Source organism: Herpailurus yagouaroundi, unplaced genomic scaffold, assembly GCF_014898765.1.
Source record: "Herpailurus yagouaroundi ecotype Mexico unplaced genomic scaffold, PumYag 28, whole genome shotgun sequence".
Lineage (NCBI taxonomy): Eukaryota > Metazoa > Chordata > Mammalia > Carnivora > Felidae > Herpailurus > Herpailurus yagouaroundi.
This window is the reverse complement of record NW_024412376.1, coordinates 126200076-126224240: the sequence shown is the minus strand read 5'-3', so window position 1 is coordinate 126224240 and position 24165 is coordinate 126200076. Positions and strand designations below refer to the sequence as shown.

Below are 24165 nucleotides of genomic sequence, written 5' to 3'. Positions count from 1 at the left end.
CGGACTTTGTGACGGCAGGCGGACCACCAGCCCGGTCCTAACTGCTGCCCGCCCCTCCCTCCCTTCCTCGCCTCTTCAGCAAGGTCTCAGATCCCATTTGCAATGTTCCCCTCCCCCCCCACCCCCAGTTACGTAATCTTAAGGAAAACCAAACTTTTTTTCACACTCCTGATGTGAAGCATGTCTAATTTCTTGAGCAACTGCAGATCAAATGGCTTGTAATCTACCAACACTCGCCAACAGGCGTTTATTTAGAAACAGTGAGCTTGCGGCTGGAATCAGGAAGATTCCAGGGTCACAGAATCCAGGATCACAGGAATCAGGACCACAAAGAGAGGGTTGAGGAGAAACGGGGATGATGTCAAACGTGGCCAGCTGAAAGACAGTTTGACACCTTTAGAAAAATGAAAGTAATTTTTTTTTTTTTTAAGTTGTTGGGAATCCGAGCAAAGTACTTCGCCGCATGGTTGCCAAGACCCTTCAGGCAGAATTCTGTCATGGCCACCGTTAGCAAGGGGACACCGGTTTGGGAGGCGTATCTTGAACGGTGACAGGATAACGTATCGGTATTTCCAGCTCAGGTAAGTGTCATCCTTGCAGATGCTCAGAAGCCAAGGTCTGGATGCAGCCGGTCAGTTGCAAATAACAGCTCAGGAATGTTAAATGGCTTCAGGAGTCGCGTGGACAGCACGATAACCTATCAGCAGGAGGGGACAAACACACCACAGACAATTAGGGATACCAATCCCAGGTTATCGGATGACAAGAAATAAAATGCAGTGTGTTTCTATGGGGAAAGGCACGGAGGGGAGTACCGTGGAGATAAGGCAGAGGGCGGCCGCTTGAACGCCACTAGAGTCCTGGGAGGAAGGAAGGGTGCACAGCCTGGGAAGAGATGGCCCGTGGGACAGCGGGGCTGCGTTTACTGAGCCTTTGACCGCTTGGCACCGAGAGTGGCCGTGCCCAGCCGCCGCCTTACTGCTGAACTGGATCCGCTCATACCGTAGCTTTGTGATCCAGTAATTTGACCTCAATATAGAAGTTTCTCTCTTCTCCAGGAAGCCTTTGCTCCTTCAGGGCCCCCGAGAAGGCACACCCAAGAGGTGGATGTCCTTGTGGGTGCTAATGATGGTGATTCTGTTCACTTCCTCGTACCCCAAACTGGGTGGTTTAAATAACTGAAATCTATTGTCTCATAGTTCTGAATGCCAGAAGTCCAAGGTCAAGGTGTTGGCAAGGTTAGTTCCTCCCAAGGGTTGCGAGGGAAAATCAGTTCACGCTCCCCTCTCAGCTTCCTCGTGTCTTCACCCCATCCTCTATCTATGCATGTCTGTCTCTGTCCAAATTTCCCCTTTTTATAAAGACACTGTCCTCTGGGCTGATGGCTCGGAGCCTGGAGCCTGTTTCCGATTCTGTGTCTCCCTCTCTCTCTGCCCCTCCCCCGTTCATGCTCTGTCTCTCTCTGTCCCAAAAATAAATAAACGTTGAAAAAAAAAATTAAAAAAAAAAAAAAGACACTGTCATATTGGATTAGAGCTCACCCTAATGACCTCATCTGAATCTGATCACCTGCAAAGACCTATGTCCAACAAGGTCACCCTCACAGTGTTCGGACTTGAATATCTTTTGGGAGGGGGACACGATTCAACCCATAACGACGATGGAATAATGATGCTAGCAGCTAATGTTTATCGGGCCTTATGAACTGCCAGGCACTCAGGATGATCTCGTTTGATATCTGTTTCATCTTCCTTACAATCTTATGAAACAGGTGTAGTATTCCTATTTTGCAGATAAGGAAAATAAAGTACAGAGAGGTTCAATCACTTGTCCAAGGACAGACAGGAGATAGCTGAGTGAGGATTCCAGCCCAGGCAGGCCGAGTCCAGGGCCCAGGTGCCTATCTGGTCACTTCTGTCATGTCAAGGGGTCTGGGCCAGGCCACTTTACTCCCCTTTTTCTGGCCCGTCGCCGTGGTGACCCTTCCTGCTTCCTTCATTCTGGACCTTTCCTCCGGGGTGGCTTTCTCTCTGTAGCACCGGAACGACTTGTTCCCCAGGGCTGCGCTGGCTCCGTGATGCGCCGCGTAAGGGCTGGTGAGGTTCGCACAGGCGACTAGGTGAGGAGGTGACTGTGGACATGGGGAGGGAGGCTAGAGCTGGAATCCCATAGCCCAGCGCCTGAGCAAAGGGGACCGCCAGGCTGGCGGCGGGACGGGGCTTCGCCCAGCCACCTGCCACCGGTCACGTGCCGGTCGGTGCCACACATTCCACCATCTTCCCCTCCTGCCGCCCAAAACTGTTCCGGGTGCACCTAAACCGAGGACTTAACCAATTGCCAGCTCACTGGTCAAGAACGGAGCCCGTACCCCAGTGTGGAGGAAAGGCAGATGGGGCCCAAGTTAGAGGAGGAAGGAGGGAAGAAAGCATTTTGTCGTTTTCTTCTTCATCTTCTTGTTAAAGAAGTGGGGATTATTAACAAGTTTTCTGTTTAAAGCAACAATTAGCCTTTGAAAGCTGCTGTTTCACTTTTGCTCGAAAGGGAACGGCCTGAAACAATACATGGCTCACGTCAGCCAAGGTATGTTTCGGGCGGGGGAAAAAACACACTGAAATCTGTGCTCACACTTGTCCTTGAAAGCCAGGTGATGATGGGGCGCCTGGGTGGCGCAGTCGGTTAAGCGGCCGACTTCAGCCAGGTCACGATCTCGCGGTCCGTGAGTTCGAGCCCTGCGTCGGGCTCTGGGCTGATGGCTCGGAGCCTGGAGCCTGTTTCCGATTCTGTGTCTCCCTCTCTCTCTGCCCCTCCCCCGTTCATGCTCTGTCTCTCTCTGTCCCAAAAATAAATAAACGTTGAAAAAAAAAATAAAAAAAAAAAAAATAAAAAAAAAGAAAGCCAGGTGATGGGAGTTTGAGAGCAAGTAGCATCCCCTGTCATCTGCACACGTGGTGTAGACGCCATTTCAACACGTGGCTCTGGGGAGGGTCTCCACTGACTCCTCAGCGTCTTCCACGCCGAGCCATTAGGTGGCGAAGAATGCTGGGTCCCGGGCCCGCCCACTCCCCAGACCCCCGCAGAGCCCGGCTCCGCTGCTGCTTGGCTCTATGCCCCAGGGAAAGTCACTTCACTCGGAGCCTCACACTCCGTGTCCCAGGAGGAAAACAACAGCCCTGAGCCGGCAGCGTCGTGGCAAGGATTAGATAAAGTCAAGTGCGTAGAACACAGGGTGTGCCCAGCAGTTGTGAGCTGCTCTTTTATTGTGGTTTTGTGACTGGGTCATAGGTCTCCTTTTGAATGTTATAAAAGCTAAGAACGCTCTAGAAAAATACGTGTCTGTTTACACACACGAGATTCTGAATATAGTTTTAGGTGAGGTTTGTGTACAACTAGGGTTCATAGACCACAAGGTAAGAAACCCTTCTTCAGACATTTTTAAGAGTGTGTGCGCGGAAACCAAAGTGCTTTGCATGCTCTCTAGCGGTCGACTCTTGTGAGGCAGTAGAGGCCGGTGTGGCCAATGGGCCAAAGGCCCCTCTCCTGCCCTCATGACTTGCCGGTTCCCCCCACCACTGCCGGCCCCTGTGGTCCTTCCAGAGCCAAAATGGCAGGCAAGGGTAAGGGCTAGCAGGAGTCTCCCAGGATGCTTAAGTCTTGCTGGCAGGAATGAGGAACTTGGAGAAAAAAAGGCTATAGACTCCACTGATGTCGACACTTCTAGAACAGTGAAAACCGAGCCGAAAGAATCCATCCCTCAGATCGGGTGCTGGGCCTCCAGCCACGGCTGACAGAGACGGGGGTGGGGGGTGGGGTGGGGGTTCCCTGACCTCCACTGAGCTGGAACCAAAGGCCAGGCCTCTGATATCTAAACAGGCAAGTATTTAGCATGAGGGCTGAACCAGAGGGTGTCTGGGACATGTTTCGTGGAGGGCTGAAAAGAAACATACGGAAAACCAAATCTGTGTGTGAAGTCAGCTAGGGGGTCTCCGAGAAGAGGAGAAAGCTGAGACCAAGGACCCTTGCCGGATGGTACAGTGGTTAAGAGCACAGGCTTAGGAGTGCCTAATCTGACTTGGAACCTAGCTGGGCCCCTTGCTGGAGGAATGAGTCTGGAGACGTTGCTTAATCACTCTGAGCCTCAATTTCCTCATCGGTAAAGTGGGAATGACACCCCTCCCCCAAGAGGATAATTACGCAGATCGCACGTGAACATATACATAAAATATCTAGCACAGCTGACAGATTCTAGAGGGGCTTAAAATGGTCCCCGCTATTATCGTTTTCATTATCATCACCATCCGGGCTATTCTTGTCCTCTTGTCGCACTCCCTCCCTCCAGCTCACAGCAGTCCCCGGGCCAGTGCCGGGGAGAAGAGGTGCCAAAGCCATCTTACCCAAGTGTAAATCTGACCGTATTACTCATCGGCTTAAAATCCTGACTGCCTCCTCCCTGTCCTCTGATAAACCCAACCCTCCTAGAGAGCATCCTGGGACTGTAGAATCCGATGGCTGCTCAGCACTCCAGATGTCACCCCCTCGCTGCCACAGCACCCCCCCCCCCCAAGAGTTTTATGTTGCGGCCACCCTCCACTATTCGCGGTTTCGCCAGTGGAACTTTGGGAATGCTTTCCTACCCTACTCTTTGCCTGAAGACCTCTCAGTCCTTCATCGATCTCTTCGTGCATCACCACCTCCAGGAAGCCTTCCAAGCCCACCCCTCCCCAAAGACAGAGTGTGTTCCCATGGCTGTTGGTTTCACACCATATTCCTTGTTGCCTTAGCCGAGTCTTTCCACTGTGTCTGAACACAGTGCCGAAAACGTAGCAGGTCCTTGATATAGTGACTTAGCGAATGATTACATGAACGAACAAAGACGGTCGGACAAGGAAGGAGGCAGTGAGTTTGGTGAGGGTCGGCAGGAATCTTTTCACGCTGGGAGGCTTTAGTAAAAGACAGCTCAAATAGCTCTGGGAAAATTGTTCCAGATCAGTTCAACTATTTGTCTAAAGCTCTCACTGGGAAGCCAAGCAGGACTGCATGGCTAACACGACATTTATACTGTAACGGTTGATGGTCCTTAAGCATTTTCACATCTTAGGGATCTTTCGGTCTCCAGACTCATCAGAGCACTGTTAGAGGTTTTTAGTCTAAGGCATTTCTGCATTACTTGATTAAAATAGTTCTAAACGTTCTAAAGAATTAGCCAAATGGGGGACAACAAGGCAGTCAAAAATGAGAAAGAGAATCCTTAAGAGAGCCCGAAATCGGCCTGCTAGACATAAAATTAAAATTGTATAAACTACCATCAGATGTGTGATATCAGGCAGACTAAGCACGAGAGAATTCCTTTAAGGCATTCCCAGGCAGCCGAGCTCACTGGTGAGGATTTCATCCATGAGATTGGGGGGGTGGTGGTGACACCAGGGCCCCCAGAGCCTCCGAGCAAGCCCTAGAGCCCTTTGCGCTCCAGCGGGAAGAGGAGGGTTCAGTCTCTGTTCTCAGATGGGCTGGGGCTCCCGCAGGCACAGGCCAGCCTGCGACACTGACCCAGCCCTCTGGCTTTCTTTCCATTTCCACTCCTGCAGGCCACCAGTATAATTTGTAGGTGCCAGCATCTTCCTGTTCTATTTCTGCTGAACACGGAGGAAGCGGGGCAGTCTGGGATTTAGCTTCCACATCCAGCTGATTTCTAACACTGTGCATTGAAAGAAGCAGGGGATAACGGTGGTTATTCTCCTTTTTTCTTTTAAACTTGGGAGATTCTGAGGCGCCTGGGTGGCTCAGTTGGTCAAGCGTCTGACTTCGGCTCCGGTCACGATTTCGTAGTCCGTGGGTTCAAGCCCCGCGTCGGGCTCTGGGCTGACGGCTCGGAGCCTGGAGCCTGCTTCGGATTCTGTGTTTCCCCCTCTCCCGGCCCCCCCCCCCCCCCAGCACACACTCTGTCTCTGTCTCTGTCTCTCTCTCAAAAATAAATAAACATTAAAAAAAAAAAAAAAAGATAAACTTAAAATCCTACGGATGTTTTCCTCACAGTAAGAAGCTTCAGAATAAAATATATCTAAACTGAAAAGAGAAAAAAAAAAAAAAAAGGAGGTCACAGGAATCCTCTCCTTGGGGCTTTCAATCGAGTTTAGTACAACCTGGAGCGAGGTTTTTAGAGCCAAGATTTAGGTATCCTGAACCCTGAAGTTATGCAAAACCCTGTGTGTAGGAGCATATTTCTCAGCCTCCTTTTTGTCCTAGCACATTCTCAGTAAATACTCAGCTCCAGAAATGGAGAACTGCTAGAAAGCGTGCGTGGGGGGCAACGTGCACTGCCTATGAAAAGCAGGCGACGGAGGGGCTGACCTGCCCACACGGCCTTCCTCTGTCTCCTGAGCTGGCCTTTCCCTGTGTTTTCTGGAAGGGTCCTTCCCTGTTATTTTCCTCCCATAATCTCAGGCTTCTGCAGGCCTCTTGGCCACCATCCAACCAGAGTTTCGCCTGCAGAGCCGTCTGGGCACGGGGCCCCACACCAGGCGGCGAACGAGACAGAGGCCGGTGCCAGGCGCGCGCACTCCAGAGCGAGGGGAAGCCTACCAAGCTTCCCACCTCCCGGCGGTGGCTGCTCGGGGTGGGCGTGAGGTGGGGGGAGTTGACTCTTGGATCCCTCTTTTTTTCGTAGTCGGAGCAGAAGGCCTCTGCAGCAGCCCAATTTTCTCCTCGGCACGTTGTCCAACAACCACGGGCAGGGAGTGGAGTTTTAGAGTATGACAACAGTCCCGTAAGACTAGCAGGTGGCAGGTGTGGTTTCTGGATTCCTTGTTTCACGCTCCCCTTGTCCCTGTTCATGGAAGAGAATTCATTTCTAGATGTGCCTTGAATGGGTTCTGTTTCCTTTGAAGAGCTGGTTGCTGAATGCCTTTCAAACCTCAGCCCACAGGCCTTCTCCTCCATAAGGAGCTGTGCCAGATGAAGGAACCACCCCTCACCCCTGCTTATTCCCACCACAGCACCTGTCTTCTCAGTACACTTATCTGTGGCTGGAGTTTTCATGTTTGACATCAGTCATTCGTTATTAGAACGTAAGTTCCATGAGAGTAGGCACAAGTCTGGCTTGCTCCCTGCTCTATTTTTAGCACAGGAACAGTGCTTGGCACAACAGCAGCCATTCAACAAATGTTCACGGGATAATCAACTAATCCCACTTAGTAGATGTGATTTCAGAGTCCTGTACTTGAGTCCCAAGAGCACCCATGTAGATAGAGAGAAGGTATGGATTTACAGCAGCTGTTACCAGAGTCAGGCTGGTTTTAGTTGTCCGTAATCTCAGAATGAATCGACAGGTTGGTGAATTCTCCAGAAGAGCTACTTTGGTCTCATACTACAATACTGTACGTGAAGTTTCTAGCATTCAAGATTCAACACTGAATGAATAATCATGACACTCAGCAATCCTGACCCTGTTTGCGGTGCTGGGAATAAATAGTAAGAAAAGCCCAAAGTCCTGACGCTGGAGGGGAGCAAGCAGGCCGAAGAGTGGTAGGAAAAGACCCGAAGGGAGGCAGTCCACTCTTGTGAGGTGGTAGAGGCCTGTGTGCCCGATGGGCCAAAGGCCCCTCTCCTGCCCTCATGACCTGCCGGTTCCCCGCACCACTGCCGTTCTAACCGAGTGCGAGAGGGAGAGACGGAGTGGGACTGAGGAGAGCCACCACCACCGCCAGGGCACCCCCAGATGAGTATCGTGGGACCGAAAAGCCTCGGTTTGGAGAAGAGCAGACCCAGGGGAGACCATGTGGAAGAGGGACGAACCTGATTTGCCTGTAAATTCTGCGGGGCCCAGGAGCTAGAACCAGTGCTAATGAGTGAGGCTCTAGAAGGCAGATTTGGATGCATCTAGGGGAGACAGTAAGGGCCGCCGATACTCAGGCAGGCTGCAGGGGGAGGGGGCACACCCTCATCTCTGGAGATGTTCAAGTGTAGGCTGGATAGGAAAGACAGAATATAAGTGTCAGATAGGTGGGGCGCCTGGGTGGCTCAGTCAGTTAAGCGTCCGACTTTGGCTCATGATCTTGTGGTCCATGAGTTCGAGCCCCGCGTCGGGCTCTGTGCTGACGGCTCAGAGCCCGGAGCCCGCTTCGGATGCTGTGTCTCCCTCTCTCTGACCCTCCCCCGTTCATGCTCTGCCTCTCTCTGTCTCAAAAATAAATAAACGTTAAAAAAAAAAAAAAGCGTCAGGTATATCATCGCTGCTTACGTCGACAGTCAAGCCAAGTTAGTTTCTTGGCTGAGGGTTTGTTGGGGACGTAGATTCGGTAGAACCTGTTCTTTTCAATCCGTTCGCCTGTTTCTCCAGCAGACGAGGAAGTCTGAGCCGACAATGGCACCGACAATGGTACGCGTGCCATCTCGTGTACGGCTAGAGCAGCGAGGCAGCGAGGCCTAACGTCCGCTGTTCTTGTAAAAGCAGAAAGCTAGCTGCTCATGTCCCAGATCCGGGCAGAGTTGGCTGCAGAAGTAGGGCAGCTGTGTCTTTTGAGGGCGAGAAAGGGAGATCTGCCTCTGAGGCGTGTCGCTCCACAAACATCTAGCTGATCCACCTCCTCTCTGGTGCCCCTGCCTCTTCCGCTGGTCTTCCCTGCTGCCCTTGGGGTCTTCCTGGGGGCCCCTTAGCTCTTCGGGGGAACTTGTGGCACAAGGGCAACAGAGCAAACCAGGCTGCTCCTTAAGCTCCAAATTCTTTGAGAAGCTCCCTTTGCGGAGGTCTGAGCACACGGTCAGATTATAGCCAAGCCACTGCAGCTTCCAGGTCCGGGTTGTCAAACGCAGGTCACACAGCTTTGGAAACGTCTGCACTTCATCCTTTCAGAGCGGGGATTAACATGTCTGTCGGGGTGTCACAGCGCAGCACCGTTCCGGAGAGCTAAGAATCCGGTTCACCTCGTTAGGGGCAGCGAGAAGTGTGCTTTCGGATTTTAAAAACGTCTTGCTCGAAAAGACAAGTGCTCACGAGACGGATCCTCGACACTGCCGCTCAGTGGCCTGCAGAGGTGGCACAAAGCCGAAGATGACCCCCCCAGGGGCGACTCTCAAACAGGGGCGAGGGGGCAGAGGCAACGGGAAGATGACGTGTGCCGTCCAGGGGCTCCTCGGGTTCCCAGAGGACAGAGCCTCAGCTGCCCCTGGCGCGAACCAGCCCAGCAGTTGGCGCTTCTCTGGCTTTTCTCTCTCTACGGTCTCTTTTCAGATTCCCTCACTTCTGCTTCTTGGGATCATGTAAGCCACCTGCTCTCACGTCCCTGTCACATGGCCTGTGTTGGGGAGCCCAGTAAGGCAAGGACTTGGAGTCTTACTGAGTTGCAGGTTCTGCCTCCCCGGGCAGATCCGCAGGCAGGGGGCTCGCCTTCTCCCGAAGCTTCTCCCCTTGGGCTCCCGGCCGCAGGCCAGCGGCTAACACCCCTCCCGCAGGGCAGGGGGCTGCTGCTCACAACAGTAGCCACCCTTTACTGAGAGCTAAGGGTCAGGCACTGTGCTAGGAATGACACCCTCTCCCCTTACCTGATCTAAGATTCACAGCCACCCTGGCCCTGTTCCATCAGCGAGAAAACTGAAGGCTTTGCCCTCCCAGATCAGCTGGCTAGTGAAGGACAGAGGTAGGACTCAAAGACAGACCTAGAAGATCAAGAGGCCGGTGTTCTTAACCACGGGGCCACTTACAAGGGGGAAATGAGAGGCACCTGGCAGGAGGCGACAGAGGAGAAAGAGACCACATTTGTCACTGCCTCGACAACGTGCCTCTAACTGCCACGGTGGGGAGATGGTCCCTGGGAGCAGCCCTCATTATCTGGAGCCTGGAAAGCCGTGAAAACTCTTGAGTAGTTAGAGGTTTATATACCCCTCAGGACACACGAGAATATACGCCCCTCAGGAATCAGGACCGGGGACAATAGCACCTTAGCCCTTGAAGCCCAATGGCGGAAAGAGGGGACCGTAGGTGACAGCCCTTCTCCCTCCACCCCCATCCGGAGGACAGCTGGCCCTGGAGTAGAGGGAGGGGGAACGTGACAGGGAGGGGTGGGTGGGACACGAAAGGTGGGACAGAGACAGGGAGAGGCGCCAGGGAGCCGAAGGAAGGAAGGGCCCCCCACCCGCCCTCTCGTTTCTGCCTCAGGGCCCTCGTTCACAGAGGTCTCAGTACCTGGGTTCCTGGCTTCAAGGACGGCACGAGGTCTTTGATCATTTTGGCTTCTGAGACTGTGACCCCGCCCACCACAAAGAGGATCAGGAGAGGGTGGTCGCTGGGATGGGGCCGGCTCACCTGCAAAACAAACCCCCACGGGCATCAGTGGCAGAGCGCTGAGCAGCTGGGGGCCTTGCCCCTTGTCCCTCCGCGGGGACCCCAGGGCTGCCGCCCCCTCGGGCAGGGGACGAAAACAAGCCTCCGAGAGAGGGTGATTCATTAGGGATCAGGTATGTTAGCGCGCGGTGAACCCACCGACCGGAAGAACGCAGACCGCGTCACCGTGTCATACCCCTTTGAATACGTTGTTGAAAGAAAGGTTAAGGTAGTGGGGCTATTAAATAGGAAGAGAAGGCTGAGGGGCAACTTATTCACTCCTTCCTTGGCAGCTCTCAGGTGTCAGCATAAACATGCCTCCCAGTCGTCACAGAGCTCTGTTTATTTCCTCCGAAGAGCTGGCCACAGCCTGTGGTTATTGGATTGGTTGGTTTGTTTGTTTCCCTATTGGCCGTCTCCTCTTCTGGAACTGGGGATCTGGTTCACTGCTGAATTCTCAGCTGACCTCGTCTGGCACATGGGAGGTGCTTAGTAAATACCTGTGGGATGGATGGATGGTCAGAGCCCCGGGGGGCTGGTGCTGGAGAGGGTAAAAAGAGGCACGGGCCCAGGACCTGGCCTGGGAGCTTATAGTCCAGTGCAGGCGTCGCACCCTTTACTTCCGCAAGCCAACCTTAGCTGAGAACCTACGGTGTGTGGAATGGCCCCCCCAGATGTCGTGGAGAATTCTCCGGATGCCTTATGATTTCACCCATAAGGCCAAGTCTTCTACACGAAAATTAGAATGACTTGCAGAACCTCCCGGGAAATGCAAGATGACCAACACATAGGCTTAGTGACTAATGGAAGGGCCCACCTGGAAGTTTCCGAAGACACTATGTTTTGAGCCCTACCTGGAAGCCAGCGCAGGTCTGGGGAGGAGTGGGCAGGAGAAGTGGTGTGACCCAGGTTCTAGAGGCAAATGGTCATCCGCTGGGTGGAGCAGGCTGGGGGCCTGCTCCTGGCATCATTGCAGGTGTCTGCGTGGCGTCATTGCAGGAAGCATGTTGCCAACTGCCCTCACGGCCACCTCAGCCAGAGGCGGGAGAAACAGGCTTTGACTCCACGAAGGAGGGTCGACGGAGGCGCGGGGTGTATACACTCATTCACACGAATTCCCAACCCGTCTTCTGGCCGTGCAGACCGTCCCCAGGAGCGGCAGGGTGGCCAGCAGCCCCAGAGGAGCCCGGTTCTCCTGCCCCTGCTTCAGCTCCTTTCTCGGCTGGGTTCCTCTGGCTCCCTTGCCTGAATATACCCACTTCTCAACATCTTATTTTAAAAACATTTAAAAAGGTAATACATTCAGCATTTCCAGTTATATAAGTTACTCTTTGGCTTCTGGAGAGGAAACTCAGAATGGAAAGAAGGAAGGGAGAGAGAGAGGGGGAGAGAAGGAGAGGGAGAAGAACAGGGAGAGGGAAGGGAGGGGGAGAGAGAGAGAAATCTAACCTTTTCCGCCGAAACGGGTGGTGGTGAATACTGGGAGCTCTGATCTCCAGAAAGATGGCCTCCTCATTCCCCCCGCCCAGCTTCTTGCCCTGTAGCTCTCCTACCCCTGGAATGCATTTGTTGACTGCTTTCTTCCAAGCCACGTAACATAGACCCAAGACAATCCTGCTTTAGTCACCCTATTCTCCTGGATTTGCTCTCACTGAGGCCATCACGGCCAGCACATGTAGGCGTCAAGGAACACTAGTTTGTTTTCATCTAACAGGTCATTTCTGTGGCATCTGTCACAATCGATGACACCCTGCTTGGCTACTCCAATAGCACTCTCTGTTGGCTGCTCTTCAACCTTTCTGATCATTTTCTCCTCAAATTTCTTCATGAGTCTCTTTTCTTGGTCTGCCCCTCTCAATGTCCATGTTCCTCAGGGTTCCATCTTGGCCCTTTGCTCTTCTCACTCCAATGCAGCATCCCTGAGATGAGGACCTCACCACTCTTTGCCTTCCACAATCTTCTATATACTTCCCAAATGTATGTCCTTAGCACAGACACCTGTACTGAGTTCCTGTGGACATGCCCACCTGGGTGTCTCCCAACAGGTTTCACATTTGATGCATGATCTTCCCCCTAGTCTATTGCCCATGTCGACTTCTTTAAAAAAATTTTTTTAACGTTTATTCATTTTTGAGAGAGACAGAGTGCGAGTGGGGGAGACACTCTCTGTCACTCTGTCAGCATGGAGCCTAATGCAGGGCTTGAACCCCGGACCGTGAGATCATGACCTGAGCCAAAGTTGGGCACTTAACCAACTGAACCACCCAGGTGCCCCTGCCCATGCTGACTTTCTAACAGTATTACCATCTTCACAGTCCCCTCAGCCTGACACCTGATGGTCACCTTGGACTTGACTCCCTTTCATTTCCCAGATCAAGCCTGTTAATTTGTACCCGCCCCCTCCCCCTCCAAATTTGTGGATCTCTCCTTGATCCCCTTGAGTTCCACTGTCCCTATTGTGGTCGGGCCCTCACTCCGTCTTACTAGGTCACTGCCACAGCCTTCTGGTTCATCTCCCTGTGCCCGTGTGGCCACCCCCTCCCCCCCATTCATTCTCCTCGTTCCTGCCTGAGGAAGCTTTCTAAAATGCACACATTTATTGTGGAATATAGTGAGCACTCCACTAAATATTTTTGTGCAGTACCTTATTCAACCCTCAAAATATCTTTTGGAGGCAAACGCAATCACGGCCGCATTTGGCAGGTGGAGAGTTTTAAGTTTACACGCGATAACTCAACTGTGGCACAAGGGGCCAAGCTCCAGAGGCCACGCTCTGAAAACGCCCCTCAGCCCTCTCCGGTGCTTGCTTTCTCCGCGAGTCTCTGAGGACGGAGTTCGAACTCCTTAACTCAGCATACATGGCTCTTTCAATGTGGCTTTGCTTCGCGTCGCTATTTCCATCTTCAGGTGTATACTGTTTCCTGGAGTCATTCACAAGAATTTGAGCTGTGCCTGACTGCATGGTATTTGAGGGGTTTTTTTGAACATTTCGGTAAAGATATGTCCCTTTATGGAACACTGGCACTGAAAATTGCATTTATCACAGTGTTTGGTCTGAGTTATTTTCATAAGGTAAACAAAGCCATCAAGAAACGGAAAGCCAGCACCCTGAGCCCCACTTTGGCCCCCCCCTGCTGTCATGGCCTCACCAAGGGTAACTACCACCCTGACTTCTAGCACTCAACATCGTACTTTGATTTTTTTTTTTTTTTTCCTACAAACCCTGGAGATTCTCCATGTTAGTAGGAGAGATCGTGGGCCACCGGCACTGGTTGGGACCATACCAGTGGGTTTTGGCCTCTGTGCCATGGAACTACGGTTACTAAATATCTTGACTATCACTGCATCATATGTTTTATGTAGCACGTGTAGTTTCCTCTGTGTAAAGTACCCTCTCCTTCTCTTCTTTACCTCCTTCCCTCTTAGTCTCTTTAAAAAGCATCCCTTCCTCTGGAAAGTTCTAGTTGTCTCTTGACTCCTGTCCCGTGACCCGAATCTGACACACACCTCTGCCTTGGCCTTGTCCAGCTGGACTGCTGCCTTGATATACCTGCCTGTCTCCTCTCCTGGCCAGTGAGCTGCTGGAGGGGGAGGACCGATCATATTTATCTTGGGATTTTGGTATTTGTGGCTTTGAGCATAGACCTTGCTCGTGGTAAACTTTCAACAGATGTTGCACGAATAAAATAAGTGGATAGATGAATGAATGAGATGCATGGGTTAGCTGGAGATGCCCTTCGTAGTTCTTAGAGATCTTTTAGAAAGTCTTTGCGTCACGTGTGGGTCTTGCGGCTGAGTAGCTAACCTGAGGTTCCTTCTCGCCCTGTAAATAACGGTTTCTCACTTGATCCTGGAACAGAAATACAACTGGCTCCAGAACTTCAAGTGGTACAGTGTGTTCCCCAAAACATATGCTTTCCATAAGAGAGTCTGGACTCTGAAGTACCCTGGCAAGAGTCTTGGAAGGATATATTGAAAGATGAAAAGGAAACAAAGAACAGTAACAACAAAGAACAATACCCTGGGGCCAAGGAGTTGAGGGAATGTTGGTTTTGGTACAAATAAAAGGGTCTGATGCATACGCGTTGCCGTTTGCTCTTGTGGTTTCTGTTTAGATTTATGTTTTGATACCAGACTTTCCTTCTAGAACATGTCGAGTGGGCAGGCTATTGGGAGGCGGGGTCTCTCAAAGTCTTTTCCATCAGAATAACACATTCCTTATAACCGGCCCTCCACGGCTGCATCCCGCATGCATGTGAGTTCGTGGCGAAAGGCGCATTGAAGCTAAAAGCGCTAAGCATTATTTTTGCCCTCGCAAATGCACAGATCAGTAAGGCGAGTCAGTCTCCCCGCTCTCTTCACTTTCCAAGCCTTTGCTGGCTGTGATTTTCAGGCATGGGTTCTGGACGGAGAAGACAGTCTCTGTCCACCGTCCATCCGTCGGAGCCTCCGAAGTGCAGGCTGCCAAAACCTTCTGCGCAGCTCTGGGCCCCGAGAGAGCTCCTGGATGTCCTGATTGGTTTCCCCGAGCAGGGTTTCCTCTGCTTCCGGTGTCCCTGGCGCCCTCCGGGAGTTCTGGGATTCAGCAGTGGAGGGACCAGAGAAGAATCCCTGCTGGTGTTCAGTTTATACTTCGGCCGGGGAGAATGACAAAGGAGGTAAGGAAACTGGCAAGGAGGGAAGGTGGTAAGGGCTCCGGAAGGAAATAGAGCAGGGGGCGGGGCCAGCGTGACTCCATGTAACACCGAGAACCTGTGAAGTAGATAGAGGCTCCGGTTTACAGACAGAGACAGTGAGGCTTGAAGGGGCTGAGTGACTCGTCCCAAGCTGGAGGGCTGAGGCTGAAATCCACGTCTGCCTCACCGCGGAGTCAGACCGCTCCACACACTCCCATTTACAAAGCGATTCTTCAGACTGAAAGCATTTGTATTAGCTGTCATCTCTTAAGGCCACACTTTTCATTCTTCGGCGGCATCAGCCAATGAATGACCAGGTTCCCGGTGGAACTTACTCGTTGGATCACACTGCAGAAGGTCTCCACGCTCCCAGAGCCACTCTGTGGTGTGGCTTCACCCCCCTGTCACATTTGCTGTGGTGGGTGGTTTCCTCTTTCCCGAAACTTACCCCACTCCGTCCGGTTTCTAAGCCCCCTAGGTTTCTCTCCTTAGAGGGCTCTGCTTGCTTGACCTCCTCCATTACATATCGTGTCCCTGACTGCTCGGGCCTCTGGTCCCTGCTCTTCTCCCAAACACCCCCCTGGGTGCCCCGGGCCCTGCCCATGGTTCATGGGTCACCTGCACCAGCGACCCCAGATTGCTACTGTCGGCCCAGGCTCTGCTGAGCTGCAAAGCTAAACCCTCAAATGCAACTTATCTTGCTCTCCCTTCCTGCTTCTCAGGAACGTTAACACCACTCATCCAGTCTCCCCACCCCAGGTGAACGACCCTAGACGGTGTCTTCTCATTTGCTTCCACATCTAAGCAACACCCTGTCCTGTGGAACCCACCAGCACTGTGTCCCTGCCCTGAGGGCCCCAGCCCGGCTTGAGCCCCCCGGATCTCCCCATCTTCTCACCTTCCCTCTGCTGCCCGATGCCGGTCTGGCCACATTTCCCCCCTCACTTGCCATCGCCAGGGCCACCCTTGTAAAATACAAATTGGTTATACGTTCCTGCGAACCATTCGATGGCACCTCAGTGTTTTGGTCAAATTTCAGACCTCTAGTCTTTCCTGATCTGGCTTTTGCTTATCTCTCTGCTTTTCACAGTCTTCCACTCCCCCCATCCACCCTCAGCTCCAGCCCTTGGGAGCCATCCACGATTCCTTCAATGGCACTGATGGCTCTGTTCCTAACTTCTGTTGCTCTGACGGCATTCAACTCCTCTGGGAAGCCTTCTCTGACTCCCTGCCTGGCTCCTCCTTCTCTGTGCCCTCCCATCCCATCTGGCACACCGCTTCTCCCTCCTCCCCGCACTCCTCAGTTTTCTTGTCCATCTCCCTAACAAACTACAGGCCTCACAAGGTGAGCTCTGCCAGGGCCGGCGGGGCATCTCGTCTGTCTCCATGACTCCCTTGCCCACAACAGCGGCGAGCACACAAGAGAGGCCCTCGATAATTGCTCACAGGCAGACAAAGATCGTAGACTGCCCGAACCAAGTTTTTGTTTTTGCTTAATGATTCCTACCGTGAGAGAATCCATCTCACTAGACCTTACGGATCGTATTTAGCTAGTGTTAGACCAAAAAAATCAAGCCTTACTTCATAGTATGAAGCATAGTTAATAAGGAGAAAACATAAACAATGGTTATAAATAGTGTCACAGACAGAACTTCCAGGCCGTGTGCTGATTTAATCAACGGATGCCAACAGGGTTTCTTCTTGTCAGAAATGCCGTCAAGTAGAATGGACCTCGGCCAACAGTTCATCTCTCCGTCTCATTTTCCTGTGCAAACAATGAAGAGCTGGACTAGATGATCCACAGGCACGCCTAGCTCTTATAGTCCAAGGGTCTGACATCCGGTCTCTCCTGAGGCTCATCGTTTTTGCCCTTTAGCCCCCACGGCATCCTCCACCCCTGCTGTGGGTGCCTCCGCAGGTGTCCGTCCAACACACACGTGAATGGCCTCTTTTGTCCTCACGGTTGTGGGGTGGGCTCCCGGCAGCCATGTTGTGACTGAGGGGTGTGATCCTGCCCCTCAGACTGGTTCAGGAACGGGCCGCTGACCGAGGCTGGGCCAATTCGAGACCCTGCCCTGGGAATCAAGACTTGACCCGAGGCAGATGAGGCTCAGTCAAAGCTGAGCCCAAAGCTGTGGCACAGCTCCCCGGCCATTCATTCGACGAATCCCGAGCACCTACGGAATGCCGGCCTCTGTTCTTCTGCGTCTTCTGCTGGCCAGGGCGAGTCTCAAAGAACTGTCTGGTTTCCAGGGGCTTCCCTGATGTCAGTCCCAACCCTTCCTGAGGCCCACCACATTGCTGCCTTGAGTTCCCTGAGACACTCCTTGGTCTTCACAATAAATGATCCCCAGTAAATGATTCCATCAAACGTCTTCACTTCAACTGGAAGAGTTTCAGTTCTGATCCCCTTTCCACTACCAGCATTTCCGGGCTTGTTGAGCCACTTTTCCTGTGGACCCAAGGCAACGGAGCTCTCATATCAATTCAGAGAAAGGCCCAGAGGCAAGCTCTGGGTCTTCTTCGAGTCTTTTTCACAAATCTTCTCATTTTTTTTTCCAATTAAGCACGGCCACATAGGAAATGGAACAACAACAACAACAAAAGCCTTCTTAAAAAACACATGACAGGAGGTAAAAGGGCCTCATGCAATTTCGTTAGTTAAAACCCACCCTCCTCATGCCAATCCCAACAGAGAAAACATCTTGACAAATCGTGTCCTTTAGTCAAAACAAGTTGGGGGCCAAACACATGGAGTAGATACAAGATATGTTATTTTCAGGAGGCTGAACTCCAGACCGCAAATTCCAGAAATGCATTTTAAGAGTGCTGCCTATTAGACATGCTAGTTTTAAATTAAATTAACGTTGAAGCGAGAGGGGTAAGGTATGTTTCGATTTATGCATTAGATCACTATCAAGCCTGCCCGTAAGGAGATCAAGGTGCTCCGTGCACAAGCGTCGTAGAGAAATGCTTGGCTGCTTGACGAATGCCAGGTTCTGACAAAGCCGTTTCTCCCCAGTTTGAGGGTCCCCCTCCCCCCGCAGGCATTGCCCTTTGAAGCCCAGAGCTTTATGTGGCCAAGCACAAGTCTACCCTCCGGTTGAGGAGTGCCTTCGGCTGACCTGAAACACTTTCTCAGGACTGCCTGAAGAATGATCTTGTGGGCATTCTCCCTCTTCTCCCCAGCTTGTGGGCCTTCCCTTCCAGGGCCTGACACAGTGGAGAGAGAGGGAAGTAGGCGAGGAAAGTTGTGCAGCGTTCTAAGCATTCAGGAAGGTTTGGTTTCGTTTTTGTTTGTTTGGTCGGCTTTGAGATTCTGTTGTTCAAACAAATGATGGCAAACAGGCAGGTCTTCCATTATCCAAGCCTTTCCGGCAGCACTTCTTCTGAAACCAGGTCAGGAGCATGAGTGAGTTTTCTGTCCTCTGGACTGGAGGAAAAACTTGTTACGCGTGGCCCAACACTGCCCTGTCAGGCTGGACAGCCAAGTGTAGATGTAGGCTGAATGCAGACTGTGCTTTCCAAAAGGGGCCACAACATATTTTCAAGAGGAAGAGAGTAAGTCCCTTCTCCCTGGACATAGGTGGGTGTGTGTGACTGCCTCGACAAACAGAGCATTGTGGAGGGGATGTCGTGCGACTTCTGAGGCTCCTGTCTGGCTCTCTTTCAGGATGCTTGCCCTTGGAATGCAGCCGCCATGCTGTGAGGAAGTTTGGGCCATGGAGAGGAACTGCGTGCCTCGGCTCACCGGCCAGGCTGAGCTACCGGCTGATGGTCCGCGGCAACTTGCTGATCACGTGACTAGGCCATCTTAAAGGTGACTCCTTCTCTGTCGAGCTGTGCACAGAGTGCAGATTCATGCACACAGTCAATGACCAACAGCATGTTAAGTCAATGTGTTGGGATGGCTTCTTACGCAGCAGGAGACGACCAGAACAGGTGGGGTTGGAAGACTTCTCTGGACAGTCTTTATGCAGGGAAGTACACTAGAGCAATGTGGGAACGTCACGGTAACAAGCTGCCGTAGGATGCAAATGAGGGTTTTTGTCTTTTGTTTTTGTTTTTAAATGTTTGTTTATTTATTTATTTATTTATTTATTTTTTAATTTTTTTTTTCAACGTTTATTTATTTTTGGGACAGAGAGAGACAGAGCATGAACGGGGGAGGGGCAGAGAGAGAGGGAGACACAGAATCGGAAACAGGCTCCAGGCTCTGAGCCATCAGCCCAGAGCCCGACGCGGGGCTCGAACTCACGGAGCGCGAGATCGTGACCTGGCTGAAGTCGGACGCTTAACCGACTGCGCCACCCAGGCGCCCCTAAATGTTTATTTATTTTTGAGAGAGGAAGCGACAGGGTGTGATTGGAGGAGGGGCAGAGAGAGAGGGAGACGCAGAATCCGAGGCAGGCTCCAGGCTCTGAGCTGTCAGCACAGAGCCCGATGTGGGCCTCGAACTTACAAACTGTGAGATCATGACCTGAGCCGAAGTCAGACTCAACCGACTGAGCCACCCAGGCACCCCCGGAGGATGCACATGAGGTTTTGACTTTAGTAAGGGCAAAATCCAGCAGCCTTGACTTCCCCCTCACAGAGTTTTGGTTTGATGCAGAGAATCTTAGATGCACATCTTGTACCCTCTTCTCTCCACGGGACTTTAAGCAGAGTAGAAGACGCTCTCTTCTGAAGGCTGCCCTCCATCTCAAAGACACAGCTCCTTGGGAAATCACAGTTATTCCTCAACGCCCACCTGGCTGTTCCTCTTTACATTTTTTCCACTTATTTGATTGACGCCCTGAACGTGTGAGCCAGAGGTAATTTTCCCTTTCAGGTTCTACGGTGTGGTTGGAAGCCATTGAAGCCCGTGTAGAAACAGAACAAAAGGACCCTCCCTTGGGGTGCCAGGGTGAGGAGGGCTTTGTGGCCAGCCCACTGAGACTCTTCCCGCCCCCTGCAGACAGATGACATCCCCTGGCAACTGACAGCAGAGGCCTGGCAGCTGGTGGTGTGGAATGGATTCTGACAGCTGCCAGGAAAACACGAATTCCCCCTTTTTCTGAAATCCATTACTTGGAAACCTCCTTTTGAGATCCGTCTCAAGGGGCCAGAGCATTTCTTCACGGGCCCTAACTCCAGGGATATGAATGGAGAGAAACAGAGCAGCCCAGGACGGCTCCAAACACCTTCCCAGGCCAAATCCTTAGGACAGTGAAGCTTCTGATTCCAGGAAGAGCTGCAAAAAACACTCTGCAGAGTTTAAAAGGGTAATTTAAAAACGTGATGTGTCACAGTTTATGAAACAGTAATGGAAAACGCAAGTGGCTGGTCTCTCCCAAGGGAGGCTCTCTGTTGGCCTGACAGTTGCGAAGCCCATTAGCATATTAAAGGCACTGTGCCTTCCGAAGCAATTTAATTTGTTGTCTCACTCCGTGTTCCCCAAACATATTTGGTCACAGGATCCTTTTGCTAAGAAACAGTTGTTTCTATGGAACATCGCTGGACAAGAGCGAGTTGGAAGGCCTCCTCTGGCCTGTACCATGCCACTGGGCAATCTGGAAACACGTATGGTGAGCAGGGTGCAGACGGGTTGGAGCCTTCACTATGCCCTTGGCCAACCACGAACATGAACGCTGCAGCCCGTCGGGCCATCCTCAGACCTCACTCACCAGGGCCTGAAAGTCCACACGTGTTATTTCAGCCTCTCCTCAGGGCCAAGTCCAAGCTTGTGAATGAAGGAAGAGGGTGCTCGACTGGAGGAGGTTTCGGAGACCATGCCTAGCCTGGAAGTTTCTCCACAAACTGGCCATCCTGAAGGGTTACTGGACAACCTTGGACTTACATTCAACACGGGAGCCCCCGAACATGTTCCAGAAGCTGATCTGTAATATGTTATTTAAAAAAAAAAAAAAAGAAAGAAGGGAAAATCCACCAGCCATGGGTGCAGCAGACACAGCTGATAACTGGGGGGCAGCAGGAAGGAGACCCGGGCGGCCCCTCCAGCCTGTTTACTGCTTTGTCTAGAGTCTGATTGTCTGGCTTCTGTCCTCTGGCTTTTAGAGTAGACCAGTTTTCCTGGCATATGCATTTATTGAACTCTGAAAAGGCCAGATCTTCTATGTAGATTAATTCATGATTTCAAAGACGCTTTGAAGTAGGCAAAACATTCTGTTATTTCCAAGAGTTATTACAACTGAAATCCTGGTGTAGACTGGGAGGCCAGCCTGTAATCTTGTTTAGATCCTTTTAAATTTAGAAACTTTATAGTAAGTTAAAAATAGGTCTCATTTGTGTACTTTCCATCCTTTTATCCCCATGGCAAAGGCAGTTCGGTCATTTCTGACCTGCCCTTGATATTAGCCAGAGAAAGTCTAGCACTTGCCACCTGGGAGTCTGCTGGGCTAAGACAAAAGTCATTTTCAAATGGATTTTGGGGTGATGCTAGTCATATGACCGAGCAGAGTTATTCTTTATCCTACCTAAGTTCTGGAATTAAGAGCAATAGACCATCGGTAAGACCTGTGACTAGTATATGGATTACGTGAAACTGTGGGCCAGGAGGAGAAAAGTTTTCATTAGTGCTATCCTGGAGGGCTTGTATTCTTATTGGAAAAGACCACAGCGCTTAGGTCAAAAGAAGCTGGATGAGGCCGGCAGGTCAGGCTGTTTATAACCAAAGTTAAATAAAGACTGTACCTGATTTCAGAAGAGCCAAAAACACTGGCTGTTATCTTATACGGTCCTCACCAGGGTGAGCAAGGTGCCCGCATTTTCGTGCCCATCAAAGAGAGCAATACAGTCAGGATTACCTCTTCATGGTTACTTTACCTTCATAAACATGCTAAATCCGGTTTTAAGGAGATCCGTGAGGCCTGAAGACATGTGTTCGATATCCACCGGATCTGGCTTCTCAGGATTAAATATTTCCTCCACAACCTGCCTCAGCAATGGCTTATAGGATGCCTGGAAAGACAAAATATTGTGCTGTCAGTGAAAGGGTTTGTTTGGTTTGTCTGGAGCAAAGATAGCTTTATCTGCACCAGATGAAACACAACACGTTTATTTTGACATCAGGCAAGGGCGGTGATTTTGTGTGTATGAAAAGACAATTAGAACAACACTGTTTTGTTTTGTTTTGTTTTGTTTTTTGGTAACGTTCACCCTGATACTCTGGCACTGTTGGTTTTTTTTTTTTTGTTTTGTTTTTAGCCCTTCCCACAAGCAAGTATCTCTTACCAGAGCTGTAAGCCTCGTACAACTAGTTTTTTCATCAGGGTTTAAAGTGACAATGTTACGTACGAAAAACACAGGAAAGCAACGTATTGTCATTTGATACAGACACGACGAGGGTCTCCGGTTTTCCTCGACATCCTCAGACCTATGCCTCCCTGGGCGAGGAACTGGAATGTTTTCTCACGACGTCTCGTCATGAACGCAGCCTCAAGCAATCCCTCCTTCCTCTGTGGAGCTCATCTCCAAGTAGGACTTGGCCAGAAAATGAAGCCAAGGTGCCAAACAGGAATCTGACCAAGGTCAGGGCTTAGACAAAGCAGGCTACATGGCACCATAAGAATTTTGGTAGAATGAAGCTGATGTTGATTTGCCACGGCTCCTACAGTTTGATAAAATGGTGCTCTGACTGTGCACGTTTAGGTAACGTTTGGAGGCCTCTGACCAGTGCACTTTTTTTTTCTTTTATACGTTTATTTACTTTTGAGAGGGAGAGAGAGAGAGAGTGTGTGAGCGCATGAGCAGGGGAGGGGAAGAGAGACAGAGGGAGACACAGAATCTGAAGCAGGGTCCGGGCTCTGAGCTGTCAGCACAGAGCCCGACTCGGGGCTTGAACTCATGAGCCGTGAGATCATGACCTGAGCAGAAGTCAGACACCTAACCCACTGAGCCACCCAGGGGCCCCTGACCGCTGTGCTTTCTGAGCACGCTTCCCCCCCTGCCTTGATCTCCTTCCTACTGTGCTCTTTCTCCGTCCCTGTTCTTCCCATCGGCTGACCACCTTCCTCCCTCCTGCTGCCGTCTCGGCTGCTCTAGTCCCACAGGGCACTGGAGTCTGGAGCGTGAAAGCCAAAAGCAGGAATGTCTCCTCCCCACAGTCTGATGGTTACCACAGCCTCAGAAAAGCCAGGCTCCGACAGAGCCCTGCCTAGATGTTTCGAACTCCTTGTCTCTTTGCATTGGCCGAATCCGTGACCAGACCCTGGCAAGTGTTGAGGCTCCTTGGTGAGCTGACTTCATTTCTGGCTTCATCTTGCTTTTCTTACAGCCTTTTCTTTTTTTTCGGGGGGGGGGTGTTTGTTTTTACTCTTATTTTCCCTTTATTCCAATTTTCTTACCTAAAATGTTTTAGGAATAGGGGTGCCTGGGTGGCTCAGTCGGTTGAGCGCCCACCTCTCCGTTTCGGCTCGGGTCATGATCTCAGGGTTTTCTGAGTTCGAGCCCCGCATCCGACTCTGTGCTGACAGTGCAGAGCCTACTTGGGATTCTCTCTCGCCCTCTCTCTCTCTCTCTCTCTGCCCCTCCCCCACTCATACTGTCTCTCTCTCAAAACAAATAAATAAACTTAAAAAAATGCTTTGAACTAAAGCAGGGTATAAACCATCAAAATAATAAACAATTATTTAGGGGCGCCCGGCTGGCTCAGTCAGTGGAGCATGTGGCTCTTGATCGCGGGTTGTAGGTTCAAGCCCCATGTTGTGTGTAGACATTACTTAAAAATCAAATGGTAGGGGCGCCTGGGTGGCGCAGTCGGTTAAGCGTCCAACTTCAGCCAGGTCGCGATCTCGCGGTCCGTGAGTTCGAGCCCCGCGTCGGGCTCTGGGCTGATGGCTCAGAGCCTGGAGCCTGTTTCCGATTCTGTGTCTCCCTCTCTCTCTGCCCCTCCCCCATTCATGCTCTGTCTCTCTCTGTCCCAAATATAAATAAACGTTGAAAAAAAAAATTAAAAAAAAAAATCAAATGGTAAAAAAATAAACAATTATTTAGCTGGGACATAACAGGCGCATTTATCAGGGCTAAAACACAGGGAGAAATAGCAACTACTCAGCTGAGAGGAGCAGCCTTCATATTTATTAGTCCGTCTGGCTACTGATCTAACCCAGAGATCTCACAGGTAAATGTTCATGAAAGGTAAAGCACTGAGCAGGAATTTAAAAGACAGAAATTTAA

General features: G+C 51.2%; 1 protein-coding gene across 2 annotated transcripts in view; it reads right to left on the bottom strand.

The window, feature by feature from the left end:
- Positions 1-216: 216 nt before the first annotated feature.
- The window catches only part of SCFD2 (sec1 family domain containing 2), a 401843-nt gene continuing 377894 nt past the window's right edge, over positions 217-24165 (bottom strand). The window contains exons 7-9 of one of the 2 annotated variants that reach the window (XM_040483663.1): positions 21814-21948; positions 10175-10294; positions 217-697 (exon numbers count right to left, since the gene is read on the bottom strand). In XM_040483663.1, the coding sequence (XP_040339597.1) occupies positions 605-697; positions 10175-10294; positions 21814-21948 (348 nt within the window). In that variant the 3' untranslated portion in view covers positions 217-604. The remainder of the gene's footprint in view (positions 698-10174; positions 10295-21813; positions 21949-24165) is intronic. The other variant, XM_040483673.1, reaches the window with a different exon arrangement.